Source organism: Corylus avellana, chromosome 4, assembly GCF_965113065.1.
Source record: "Corylus avellana chromosome 4, dhCorAvel1.hap1.2, whole genome shotgun sequence".
In the NCBI taxonomy this organism is placed as follows: Eukaryota; Viridiplantae; Streptophyta; class Magnoliopsida; order Fagales; family Betulaceae; genus Corylus; species Corylus avellana.
Genome location: NC_142493.1, coordinates 484148 through 498478, shown reverse-complemented (window position 1 = coordinate 498478; position 14331 = coordinate 484148). Strand labels below are relative to the sequence as shown.

General features: G+C 36.5%; 3 protein-coding genes across 4 annotated transcripts; 1 reads left to right on the top strand and 2 right to left on the bottom strand.

Moving 5' to 3' along the window:
- The first annotated feature begins 2478 nt into the window (after nt 1-2478).
- On the top strand, nt 2479-5410 carry LOC132179515 (large ribosomal subunit protein eL42). The gene is given in 4 exon segments (XM_059592250.2): nt 2479-2667; nt 4607-4786; nt 4981-5055; nt 5164-5410. Coding segments are annotated over 4 exon segments (504 nt in total). The 3' UTR covers nt 5224-5410.
- Nucleotides 5411-5458: 48 nt separating this feature from the next.
- On the bottom strand, nt 5459-6371 carry LOC132179514 (18.1 kDa class I heat shock protein). The gene has a single exon (XM_059592249.2). The coding sequence runs from the start codon at nt 6048-6050 to the stop codon at nt 5469-5471; it is 582 nt and encodes a 193-aa protein (XP_059448232.2). The 5' UTR covers nt 6051-6371; the 3' UTR covers nt 5459-5468.
- A 722-nt stretch (nt 6372-7093) lies between these two features.
- MMT (methionine S-methyltransferase) lies at nt 7094-14146 on the bottom strand. Of its 2 annotated transcripts, none has more exons than XM_059590331.2 (12): nt 13710-14146; nt 13364-13557; nt 13048-13254; nt 12861-12956; nt 12295-12483; nt 12033-12221; nt 11696-11932; nt 11227-11361; nt 9722-10042; nt 9359-9538; nt 7691-8659; nt 7094-7534 (listed from the first exon to the last, which is right to left on the bottom strand). In XM_059590331.2, exons 1-12 carry the CDS (start codon nt 13939-13941, stop codon nt 7226-7228), a joined length of 3258 nt encoding a protein of 1085 aa, XP_059446314.2. In that variant the 5' UTR covers nt 13942-14146; the 3' UTR covers nt 7094-7225. The 2 variants fall into 2 exon arrangements, with proteins under 2 accessions (XP_059446314.2, XP_059446315.2); XM_059590332.2 differs by having other exon boundaries at nt 13644-13731.
- Nucleotides 14147-14331: the final 185 nt, after the last annotated feature.

Below are 14331 nucleotides of genomic sequence, written 5' to 3'. Positions count from 1 at the left end.
AAAAAAAAAAAACACATTTTTTTTTTTCAAACTACCTTCTTTTTCAATCTCAACTGCCATCAAACATTATTTATCCCCATGTAATCTAATATCTAATATAATCTAATAGCAAATCTTTAATATCATATTATCTAATAGGGGAGTTTGTTAAGATTTACTTTCTATTCTTGCACTATGTTCTTTTGCTTGATTCTTAGAATATTCATATTGTTCAAACACATAAAACTTTGAATGCAAAGATGCCCTTTTGTGTTAATGAGAATTTTCTAGACTTTTGTTCTCATTTTTAATAAAAACATTCTGTTTTCATTTTTTTTCTTTTAAAAAAAAAGTCTAAAAATTGTTCGCTATAAACACAAAATTCTCATAATATTAAAACCCACAAAAACTTAGATAAACAACACAAAGAAATAGATAAAATAATACCATGTTTATCCCTAGAATTTGAATTCTCAACATAATTGAAAGATTATCCACAGATTTTGAATTTAAACAAAATATTGCAATAGATATTGACACACATCCTTACTAAAAACCCATAGAAAAATAATTTGAGATTAAAAACACAAACTCAATTATAAACACAGTATTGTCCTTTAAGGATCGGAGTATTAAATATAAGCATAATATGTAAAACCCACAAAGATTAATATATATATATAAAAAATAATCCCATGTATATCCCCAAAATTTGAATTTCTCAGCATAACTGAGAGATTATCTCTAGATTTTGAATTCAAACAGAAGATTACAACGTACGCACATCCTTATCCAACGAACAACTCTTGCGAAATTTCAGCATAATTGAAAAGATACATTTTTAATTTTTCAAAATAAAAAATCATAATATTTTCACTGATACGATGTCACATTCTAAAAAAAAAAAAAAAAATTAATTAATTAATTAATTACTTTTTAAATGTCTTAGCCCCCACCAATATGATATATTTTCCTTCAATTATTCCTTACAAAATTCCATTTACTCTATTGTTAAGGTTTACTTTCTATTATTGCGCTATGTTCTTTTGCTTGATTCTTAGAATACTCATATTGTTCAAACACATAAAACTCTGAATGCAAATATGCTCTTTCGTGTTAATAAGAATTTTCCAGACTTTTGTTCTAATTTTTAATAAAAACATTCTGTTTTCATTTTTGTTTTTTCAAAAAATGTCTAAAATTTTTTCCCTACAAAGTCAAAATTCAATTCTCTTAAAAACTGTCATTCACAATTTCCCAAAGATTGCCTTTGTGCGGTGAAATTTACTTCTACCCTTAAAAGCTAAATGATTTCTTGAATTAATTACTTGTAATCCGTTAATGCCTTTTCATTTTTTTTTTTCTCGCTTTCAATTTATATTGCAGTGTTTTGATCACTATTTTCTTCGTAAATGCTTTTGATATTAATTTAATTTATAACCAATTCCAATTTTATAAATCATTAAATGATTTTAATAATTTTTTATGATAATAAGAACCCAAAAAGTTTTAGAACATTTTGATAGATACTCATTTGGAATTTTTCTGCAGTTTTTACATGAGCTTTCTCTCTTCATTATCTCAAAACGTTTGTTACTTATAGTTCAAAATTTGGCCTTCAAACCCGAATGTAGAAAAAACAGAAAGTAGAAATAACTTATAGAAAAGAAATTGGGAAGTAACTCTACCACTTAATCATAATTTACATGCTTGAACTTTTACTATATATAGTTAATACTTATTCACATTGCCTCATTTTTGCATCTTGCTATGACTATTTGATATCTGTTCAAAATAATGTCCTAATTAAATAATTTCAAACAGATTTCCTTAAACTCATAAATGAAAATTTGTTCTTAAGCTCATTATTGCGTGAATGTTATATTAGAATATAACATGGGTAAAAAATAACACGTTATATTAGAATATAAATGAAACAATATGTCCATTGATAATACGAAGATTTGGCAAAACTAAGTCATGAAAAATGGCCAAATTAACCATAGGTTTGATTAAAAATATAATATTAATAACCTATCATGCCAAAATATTCTGTCATCGTAAAATAATTTGCAAAATATTTCCTTAAGCTCATTATTTGATATTTGTTGCATCGAGAATAGGTAATGGGGTTTAATGCTCACAATGGATATTTTTTGGGAGGTTTAATGCTCACAAAAAATTCAAACTCAAACTTTTTTTTTTTTTTTCCTGTCATTTATCCACCCACTAATTATTATTATTATTTTTTCCATCATGTCATTTTAAATAACAACCCGTGCATTGCACGGGGTACAAGCTCGTTTATTTAATTTACATGTTAATTTAATAAGATGGGTTGCATGAATTTAGAGGAAAATTTGTCCTTCCGAAAATTGGTTCTTTGAAACCAATTTCCTAAAAAATGGATTGAAACCGAAAGCAAGTTTTTAAAACTTAAAAACGGGTTATTTGAAAATACAATAAGGTGTATCCAACTGTTTGGGTTTTGTCCATTATATGCTATTGAGTCGGGTCGGGTTCGATCTTCCCGCCCCAATAGTTAGTCGGTTGCAGCCCAACAAAAACGGTGCTAACCCTAGCCCAAACTAGTCGGTTGCAGCCCTACAAAAGGCCAACGCAGTTCAGTGCTCTAGGGTTTTCTCAGAGCAACAAAGAGCTACGCTCGGTGGGATCGTCATCACCATGGTACTCTCTCTCTCGCTCTCTCTTATTTATTCGGATTTTGATGGTACTTGATATGGTTGTGACTGAAATTATACTCATTTCTATGCTCTCTTTCTCATGTATATTAGCGCATAAATTTATATCTGTGAATATATGCGTGTATTTATGTGTAAGCTAGTTATTTCTTCTGGCTGAAAGTTCTCTGCCATTTGGGTTCTCTAGTTTAGGGTCTTCTCCCAATTTCTTGGCTGCTGCACCATGTAAAACGGTTCGAGGTGATATACATACATGCATACATGTCTATGTATGTGTATATATGTATATGTATAGGCTTTTAGCTGGGTATTATGCATCAGGTGAGGTTTGGAATGTACGGAAAAGGGGTTTGATAGGTTATTTGTTCCAATCTTATTTTGTTGTTCGAGTACTTTTAGTGTTTTAACTTGATCTTCTTAATTTGGACTTTACTAGGATTTTTGTCTAGGTGTCTCCTCCAAGACTTTGATTTTTTTTTGAGAGATCCAAGACTTTGATTTTGAGGTAAGGGAAATGGAAATAATGATTCCCATGTGATACTTGGCCCTCTTATAGTTAGATTTGGATGTTAATAGTAGTAGGCGCTGAGGTTAGAGTTTATTTTGGTTCTTACTTTGGAAGATGTTGGTAATGTCATAGTTGCTTAGGGTTGTGATCATAAAATGTTGGCTGGATTCCCATGTTGCATGGCTAACCTTTTCTCCCATTGTTCTATTATTTTTTTGGGAATTATTTATTCTTCGTGTACGGTTTGCATAGTTAACTATAAATAGGCAATGACCCATCTGGTGCGGCCTGATTGTCAAAGGGCTTGAGATGAGCCATAGAATCCGATATCTGATTCCACACTAGGATTTCGCCACCTGATACACGGTACTGGCAGGTGGGGTCATTTATTTTGGGTTTGCTCCTCATGGCTGGGTCCAAAAGGCCTTGCTTTGGTGAGGTTCCACGTTATTAAAAAAACTATAAATAGGCAATGATTTTGACTTGACAATGTGTTAAAGTTCTTCAGCTATCATGTTGTCGCTCTATCATCCATGCAAGTGTGTCCTCTATTTTGTGGGTTTTAAGGACCATGAATTTGTTTTTTTTGATGGTCTAGATAAGCTTCAAGTTTCTAAGTTTGGAGCAATTGGTCACTTGATTAGTGTGTGCGAAAGAAATAGAGAGAGTTATGTTTATGCTTAAATAGCTTGAGTAAATTGTCTGAAGTGGAGGTATGCCTTTTGGGATTTTTTTTAGTTACCAATGTTTGCTAATTGAAATAAAAAGCAAAGTCTTATTGACCACTTCCGGTGATATTGCATCAAGTAGAACATGACTTGGTCAATGGCATGCTTTCTCTAGCTAATGGACTTGTACAAATAATAAGTTTCAAATGAGTGTGTGTTCATGTGGGTGGCGGCAGTAAGAGTTGCAAGAATTTATTTTAGAATATGAATGTTGGTGGTGTCGTTGAGGTATCAACCATCGCACCTAACTTAAAATTTTGGTTCTGTGAACTCTTGATGCATTGAATGCAGAATTTTTGTTGTAGTTTGTCAGATGAAAAGATTTTGAAAAGAAGGGGAAAGCACAGAGATAGTACAGTGCCAGTGGGATGTGTTGGATTGATAGACATGTTGGGAACAGTTTCAAATTTGATTTGATGATCATGTTAGTCCTCAGTGATTGGTTTTGTTTGTACCATTCCAATTTTTTATTAGTTTCCATTTATTTGTTCTCATCCAACACATTATCCGCATTGACAGATATGGTTATAGCCTTGTATGGTGCTTCTTTTCTAACTATAGTTAAGTTACCAATATTATTTTGCAACATTGGTGTTTGCTTTTATCTGATTACATAATTTATTCAACCCTCCCTTTCTTCCTATAATTTGAACTACATGCTTAATAAAATTTTATGCTGTTTACCACAGGTGAACGTTCCTAAGACCAAGAAAACATACTGCAAGAACAAGGAGTGCAAGAAGCACACCTTGCATAAGGTCACACAGTACAAGAAAGGCAAGGATAGCCTTGCTGCTCAAGGGAAGCGACGTTATGATCGCAAGCAATCAGGTTATGGAGGGCAGACAAAGCCTGTTTTCCACAAAAAGGTATCGATTCCACGTCTTCCCTCCTCTTTTCCATTGCATGTATACTAAAGTTAGCATGAAAAGAAACTGATTCATATGTTAAAAGAATTATTCACATCCCTTCAGAAGTTGCATTCACGTGGTTTTGGTTTGTTTTTTAATACTTTATAAAGGTGAACACGAAATGTTAAGATATTTGATCGTTTTCTGTGCAGGCCAAGACAACCAAAAAAATTGTCTTGAGGTTACAATGCCAGAGTTGCAAACATGTGTCCCAGCACGCAATTAAGGTTGATTTAGAAAACTATATTGAATTCTTATCGTTTACACTATTGCATGTCTGTTTTAGCTTCTTTGTTCTTGCCTTTTGCTAATGGCTTGCCCACTCGTTTTTGCAGAGGTGCAAACACTTTGAGATTGGTGGAGACAAAAAGGGAAAGGGGACTTCTCTCTTCTGAATGCATTGCATTGTATTGTTCTTATTTTTATATCGATATACTTTTTCAATTATGTTGGACTTTGAAGACAAATTTGCAATAGTCGTTCTGTTCCTTCGAATGTTGGTTTAGGAAAAACATCAAAGTGATTTTGAAACACTATTTATGGCGTCAGTTCTCTAATATCGATCCTTGCAGTTGTGATTTATTTCGTTACTTTCTGAAAACATACATCTTATATTATTTATACATTACTTATGACCATCTCAGCCGGTAGCCTTGGTGGCCTTGATGTCTTCCCCAAAGGACCCCTCCTCAGCAATGTTTATAACCTTAGGCTGCCTCTTCTCCTCAGCAAACTTTGGCACTGTAATCCTCAAAACACCATCCTCAAGATGTGCCTTGACGTGATCCAAGTCCGCATTACCCGGCAGCCGGAACTGCCTCCAGAACTTGCCATTAGTCCTCTCTGCCCTGTGCCACCGCTCGCCCTCAACTTCCTGATTCTTGCCCATCCTCTCCCCACTGATCCTCAGCACCCTGTTCTCCTCCACCTCTATCTTTATATCATCCTTCTTCATCCCAGGGACGTCTAGTGATATGACGTGTTCCGTGGGCGTCTCTTTCCAGTCTGAGGGTGCCAAAGCGAGGGTCTCAACGCCTCTGGGGATGGTTAGCGGGGTTTGCTCAAGGATTCTTAACGGGTCCTCTGAATATGGGAGCAAAATGTCCCATAGGGATGGCCTCGTGTATGGCATCAAGGCGTTGGCCTGTGTGGCCATGAGGCCTATTACTACCGTTACAGCTGCTACGACAAGCATAGACCCGTTTATGCCAGGCTTGACCATTTTGGGGCCTCTTTTTAGTAGCTTTGAATAATGATAGAAGAAGGTTGTAGAAAAGTGAAGGATATATGGTGGGTCTGCTTAACTATTTGAGCTGCTTGTGTTGAAGGGAGAGGGGTGAGGTTGGGGTTTTATAGGAGGAGAGAAGCGGGGGGGTAGCACGTTGGTCGTTGGTTTTCTGGATTGTTCTTGTGATTTTCCAAGGGAAAAGGAGAGAAATCTAGGACCATCTAGAGAGACGGTTGCGTGACGTGGACATAGAAAGAGAGGTACTTTTGTTTAGAATGTTCGGGAGAGTGAGATCAAGATCTCTCTCCTTTTTTTTTTTTTTGTGCGATTGAGATTTATGATCTGAAATTTGCGAAAGAAATGTGGCACTTGACAAATGGCTACTTAATTTGCAAGGTCTTCTAAATGTTTGAATTGGATTAATGTGTACTACCAATCTATCATGGTCATGGGGTTACAACGTTTTCTTTTGCCCTTAAAAAGACAAAAATATTCCTAAAAATAATATACAAAAAATTACACAAAAAAAAAAAACCTAATTGAGCCGTGGATCAATGATAGCCCAAAGCGAGACGAAATAAAAAATTAGGAGGTGAAATTTTTTAAGAAACATTTTAAAGCTTGAGGAGACTGACTTGAGGCATGGCTGTGGGCTAGGAGTTACTTTATATTTTGTTTGGGATTCGAGTACTTTTCTCTTTTTGAAATTCTTCAAGAATATTTTTGTCCATTGAACTCAAAGATCCAAACCGACACTCCACAAGTTCCTCCAAAAACAGAATCACGAATTGATCAGTTCCTCATTTCCAATCGTTCTTCAGTTTTGCTGCAACATAACCGCAGTGAAGTTCATCTAACAAGTTCATTGCAACGTTTCAAACGAGAGTAGAGAAAGCATATATTTTATTACAATCCCTTTTCACCTACAGGCTACAGCAGTGAAATGACAAGACAAGGGGCATTGGCTGACTACTTCAGCCAATCAAGCATGAAGATTGACTGGTACATTGTCTCATATGCACAAGTGAAAATCTGTGTTGAGGCTCAACTTGAGCTCTATAACTGAAAATAAACCTCCATTTTCAATAAATTGAGAGTTGGTTTACTTCAAAACACCTAAGTCGTGAAAACAATGAAATCAAATAGAAATGCGGCAGTATTAGAGCAATTCAGTTACTGGTGATATCTTTGAATTTAACAATGCAATCTAATGCCCGTTCGAATTCACTTTCTTCTAAAGCAAATGTAAGCCGGCAGTAGCCAGGGATTCCGGTCCACGAGCTGCTGTTGATGCATAAACCAGTGGCCTTGAGAATGGCTTCCCTAATGTTTATGTCATCAAGCTCGACTTCATAAGTCGCATCATCTTCAGGTGAATGGTTGAGCTTAACAACCTTGTTGAGGTAGGCAGAGGGCTTTGCCACCAAGGAAACACCAGCGCAGGATTCAAGCACATCCCACCCACACTTCTCAAGTGTCTACAGCAAATACATGGTGAGAAAGGAAATTAAGATAAAGAGTAGTGAAACAGCTGTGCTTCAATTGCAGCTCTCAGGCGTGACATTAGGAACTATAAAATTATAAATCAAAGAGTAGGGAAAGGAAACCCTTCGGCAGAAAACATAATTAATTACCTCTTTCAAGCGTTTAGATCTACATCTCAAATTCTGTATCTGTTCAGCAATAGCATCCACTAGGTTGCCTGATTTCTGCTCTCTCAAACCCAACAGCTTCTTTATAGCGTACTTAACAGTGATATGAGGTTTGCATAATCCAGGGAAGCTATAAAATGTATCAACCAAGTGAGATTGATTTAGAACCAGGAACCCGAATTTGGGTGCTCCACTTAGCATCTTGAGAGACAGCCCTCCAAGCAGAGAGACGCCAAAAGATGGCTTTCCAGAATAACTGAGCTTCGACAAGCTCACTTCCAAGTCCCAGCCACCCCAACTCTTTGATTCAAATTCCAAACCCGAAAATGAAGTATCAATCACAACTCTTGCCCCAAATTTAGCGCAGGTAGATAAAATATTTTCTATCTCTTCATTGCTGTAAAGCAAACCAGTTGGGTTAATTGTTGGACCAGAAATATATACCCATGGCTTATTTACAGTCTCAAGTACTTCAGAAAGCATCTTCTCTGTCATCTTAAAACCTTTGTCAGACTTGGTAGGGATATTTAAAATGTTAGCTTTTAAAAATTTGGCAGCAGAAATATATGTCCCATTTGAGCCTACTGGGAAGCACAAAGTTCCACCTTCTTGGATGCAACAGAGGACAACTTTATTAAACAGAGCCAGTGAGCTGTCGGCATATATAAATTCTGAGCTTCTATCAGTTGGAAACCCATAATTGCTCTTGATGAACTGTTTGATGCTAGAGGTGACATCAATTTCTGATTCGGACAAGTTCTGTCTTGCAAAACCTTCAAAGATTGCAGCCTTTACAGCAGATGGTACAGGCAAAAAGCTTTGATCAACATCCATGTGAATCAGGGACGTGTTCTCTTCCTCAGTAATTGACAACTCTGAGTTATTTAGGACTGAGATGGCTGAACTGGCAAAGCCAATCATCTCGACTGAGTTGCCTTTTTGACTTTTCCTCTACAGGACATGTATCAAACATTGATTAGATGAGCAAAAATGTATCAACTAGAATAATGCACATCTACAGACAATTTCAAGTAACTACTTGAGACAACCAACATGCAACAAACTACAGCTTGTTATTCAGAGCACTTTCTTTTTTTTTAATAAGTAAAAAGGTGAAATGCAGCACAAAGACTTCCCAGGATGTTATCCCTATTACTACTCTTCCCAAGCATGCTTAACTGCAGAGCATCCAAAGCACAATAAAAGGGTCCATTTAAAATATTGAAGCAATCAGCCTAAAGGGGGAAAAAACTATTCCCTTTCTAGTAGTGAATCTCGGGTCTCCAGAGGATGTCATGTTCAAGGCTCCCAAGTAGTCCAGAAAATAAGGCGAGCTCTAAAAGAAATCATGGTGCTTAGACCATGACATGATGCACAGGAATTCAGAAGAATAACTCTAGAGTGGTGAGGAAAAATTGTTGCACCACTGCTAAAATATTGAATCAACCACTATTGATCTCTTTCTTATCATTAAAAGAAGTCTTCCAGTTTTGCCAGTTAAATATTACAGTAACATTACTGATTAAAACTGACAAATTTAGTGTTACAAATAGAAGAGTAAATTTATCAAAAGAATGAATGCTTTCATAAAATTCAACATCAAATGCATTTGGTGATAAATAGATTAAGAAATAATGCAATGACTGAAACCTCAGCAGGTAGACGTCGGTCAGCAAGTTGAAACGCTAGAAGCTCATGGAAAAGACAACCATAGTAATACTGACTCATTGGTGCAGTAATCCCCTGGAGTACTTCTACAGTCTTGGACAATGCCTTGAAGATGGCCTCTTCTTCTGAAATGATGAAAGCTACTTCCATATCTGAATAAACCTGAAAAAGTGACTTAGCTCCATTAATCAAGAGAAGTTAAAACTACAACTACAAATAAACTGATCAGATTGAATCTGACAGTTCAATAGACTGGTTCAGTAGCTTGATTAGGTTACGCTATACCTTCCTTTAGGAAAGCTAGACTAAGATAATCAGTTGATTAAATGAAAAAGAAACAAATACCTGATTTTTTACTAAGCCACATATAATTGCTGCATGCGAGGGCAGCCGAGTTCCTGCAAGATATTTTAGGACCCCACTGGAACCCGGGAGGCTGGATAGCTCAAAATGATCAGATATGTCTAAGAAAAGACGAGATCCAATTTCTCTTGTAACACCTAAAAGGTGTTCAAAAGCTGCACTGGTAACAGCCTCAAAATGAGCCATCCCAGTCACCACCACCTGTGGCTTTAACTTCTTAATCAGCTCTATCATCAGATCTGATTGACGTGGTGCTTCAATGATTGTAAGTATATCCTCTGACGGGTTATCACTTCCTGTACTCTATCATAAACAAGATATATATAGTTATTTAAATGCTTCAAACAAATTTAACAGCTAAATACACAGCAACAAGCGGTATTTTGACAACCATAGACAGGAAATTGTCTGTTAGATTTCCCAAGCATTTGGAGGCCAAAGTCATTACAGAACCAGAAATGGCATCATCAACAAAAGTGGAGCAACCAATTCATAAAGCAATTTCTTCTGGTCTTGAAAATCTGAAAACTGTCTGAATTAAGCGTATCAAACTATCTCATTTGAGGTCATAAAACACAATGTGCATTTCTGAGTGGTAATACACAAGCATACAATTTGGATGTCTCTACTCCACCATGGCAAATATGCCGGCAATATCCCTACCCACATGTATATACAAAAGAAGATATTTGACAAAGAACGAACTGATCATAATTATTTCAAATATAACATGGTGGAAAAAACAGACTTAGTATAGGTTTACATTATTATTCGAGTTCATTGTCTTGAATATAATTCAAGATATTAGACAAGAATTACAATATTAAACAGACAAGACCAGGAATGATGATAACATTGCATAGCTCCATGTAAACACAATTCCGAGATAACATCAATCAGTGAATTTTTAGAACAAAGATAAAGATGGTTTATATGACTACCTCACCTAGTATGTGTTTTTCATACCAATAATAGTAATCCATAAATGACAAAGAAGATGATGAAACGAACAACAAGAATGATGAAGGTGACTGTACATAGATTTATTTTCATTAAAGAAAAAGTAAATTTGAGTATATCAGACAGATGTTTTCTATCTTGGACGAGATGGAGTTATAAAGCTATAAAAAGCCATGCACTGCAAGGCTACTAATTTGAAGCAATAACTAAATCATTATTCTCTTAATTGGCCACAAATGGAATTTACATTGATTGTAGACTATAAGGGTGGCAAAATCCAATAAAGTGCATAATATTTCATTAGCTACACTACGACATTTTAGACAAATTTGACACTTGAAGTTGCAACGGCATCAGAAAGTGCCAGTGAGCTCTAGCTCACGTAACACTTCTTCCCCCAATAAGAAAGGGATGGAAAGTGAGTCATGGATTCATAAACCTTTAGCTATGTATTTAACTTACCAATGAAAAAACTTAAAAAAAAAAAAAAAAAAAAAAAAAACTGCCAGCATCACAAACTAGCATACCTCAATTACCAAAGATGTTAGCCATTGCCTAGGTAGGTGTCGGGTCAGATGTTCATCAACAATTGCAAGACGGGGTGAGAACAACCGAAGAGCATTCTCAATTGCCACGGCCCTAGAAGGAAAGACAACAACATTCTGTGCAAGAATTGAAATGAAAAAATAGTTACAAAGTACTTCACATTGAGTAATACTAGCATCAAGAAAAATAGACCAACGGTCCCCTAGTCCTCTCCCCCCCCCCCCCCAATGAAAGGAGCAGCATTACTAAATAATAACAAAAAAATAATGATTGTTTTTCCAGTGGATCGCTGCTGATGATTGTTTTCATGACTGTTTTGATCTTATTTATTTTTTTGGATAGGTTCTCTTGTATATTTTCTGTGTACTTGAGGTGCCCTTTGGTTCGATATGAATATCATTTACTTACAAAAAAAAATAATAGTAACAGATGCAGTTAAAATTTTCTTACATCAGCATTCAGTGGAATATGGTGATATGTTTTCATAAAGCTTGCAATGAGATTACGGAATCTTTTGTTTCCAGCTGGTGGCTCGTAGGGGAAAAAGGAACTCTCTTTCAAGACGGTAGCAATATAAGCTAGGATTGGAATCTTCTCATCAGCAACAGAATCATCTTCAAAAGATAAATCTAGCGAACTGCTGATCTCATGGTAGCCATTTTTAAGAAACTCAAAAATCGTCTTGACCTGTCAAATTTATTCAAACCATTGTTCTTATGATTGCCCTTCCCCATATGGGGCAATGAACTTCCACTTGTTAAAATACAAACATAACTAAAGTGAGCACCTGATTTGGTTGCCGAAGCTGACAACTGTAAACTGATAAAGCATGAGAAATTCTACCTCCAGCCTTCCCATAGGCCCATGCTGTTCGAGCACAAATAGGCTGATCTCCAGAAAGCCCCATGAAGAACTCAAAACGGTGTGGACTGTTCTTCTCAATTTGAACCAAGGCTGAAATATCTGTATCAGCAGCCTGCAGCAGGACACTTCAAGAGGAGTGCATTTTGGATTAAAAATAATTTCCAGTGCGAAACGGGTTTACTTGCCTGAAGAACTTTGGTCTGCCAAATCTTGTTAACGTGAAAACCACGACGCTCAAACAAGCGTTTACAAACTGCTTGTCCTGGACGGCCTCCCATATTGAAGATCATAATCCCCATAGGTTTGATGACAGCTATCCCTTCCTCGACTGCCCTTGCAATTAGACCTAAGCCAAACTGGTCCTCAACAAAGCCCTGCATAGAAAATAATATACGTAAATTATAAGGTAAAAATGGCTTTGTTTGTTAATGTGTTTTGGGAGTTTTGGTTTGAAAAAGTGTTTTGATTTGACGTAAAGGTGTCAACTGTTTTAGTGTTTTTATTAGTGTTTTTGTATTTGAGTTGTTTGTTAATGTTTTTGTTTGGTGAAGACAAAACAAAGGACAAAACAAAAAATTTAGCAAACGGAACCTACAGGATAACTTGGAAACCTAATCATAATTTTTAAGTTTTTTGATCATCTAACAATAACTTTAAAAATCAATTAGACATACAGTGCAGCAGACAAGCTAACTTAGAAACAATTTTGAAATGGACATCAACACTAAAATTATCAAAGATGGCTTGCAACCTGAAGTGCACAATAATTACTCAACGAATGGAGAAATTCCTCGCTTGCATTTTCTGTAATCATTTTAGACATTGCATCAGGATTTGGGTTGAGAATCTGCAGGAAGAAGAACACAAGTAAGGGCAACCAAGCAGTCAAAATAATGATTACAATGGAAAAATTTACACTCCAAAATGCTAGACAATACCTGAGGTATGCATCCAACAATCCGTTCAAGCTGAATACCATTCTCTCTACAGTAAGAGAGCAGATCGGATTCGTGAAACTCCACCCTGTCCAGCAAAGTCTTCTTCTCTTCATCATAAATGGGCTGACCTTTCTCATCCAAAGCATTCAAGTATAAGTTTATCCAGGAAACCTTCACTGCTCTAGGATTGATATCAAGCCCATACACCTGCAAAGGGATATTTACAACGAACAAACACACTTAGAGAACTCCCAATGGGCCGCTATTTGCGGATATGAAGACGAAATATCTAAAAAGCATCAAAAGATGAAGAAACCTTTGAAGGCATCCACTTTTCAGAAATGGCAATGGAAATCCATCCATTCCCACATCCAAGCTCAGCAACTGTCCTGTCCTTGAAAATAGAGTCTTGGTGTCTATTCAGTCCTTCATAGAAAGTAAAGGACCAGTCTTCGGGAACAAATATGCTTGGGATCACCATCGTTGTCAATTTCTTCCTTCCCTGGTACCCTGCACACAAAACAGAGCAATTTTTGTTACCATAAAACCAAAACCCAACAGGAAAATAAACCCGAAAATCGTCCTCGCAAACTTACACGATTCCACAAGATTGTCTATAACACGTGAAACTCTGATAAACTAACGTCTTTTCTTGACAATACCTTCGTACTGGTCGAGGAAGATGTCGTCGATCCGGAAATGGTAAGTGTGGAAGCAATGGTCGGCGGAGGCAGAGTCACCGGAGAAGCGTTTCTGGACCTCGGAAAGGAAGATCCGGGCATCCACGCGGGAGGTGGGATCCTCCAGGCGTTCCAGCACCGATCTGAAGGCACCGTAGGCGGCGTCGCCGGACTGCTCGCACTCATTCAAGAAGTCGTCCACCGTGGGCCCCATTACTCGCTCTTCGCTCACACACCCCACTGTCGCAAAAGCCCAGAAAGAAGGAAAGCAAAGAAAGGTGGTTCTTGTTTGTTTTCCGAGGAATGGATTTTAGCTTCTATATTATATCAAATAAATACACCATCAAAGATACAGTGTCTCTGCTCAAAGAGAATGCTGGGGTCACCGACTTTGACGCTTTATGTGCTTTTCGTTAACACTTTTTATAACAGAAATATGGAGACGTGGTGCGACATCAGACTCCATATAGAAATGATATGATAGATAGATAGATATTTTTTAGTGTGTAGTGTACGGGGACTTTCTTTTTCTTCTTCTTCTTCTTCTTTCTATATTGGGATTTGGCATATTATTTCTTTTCTGAAATTTTACTAAAAAAATCGT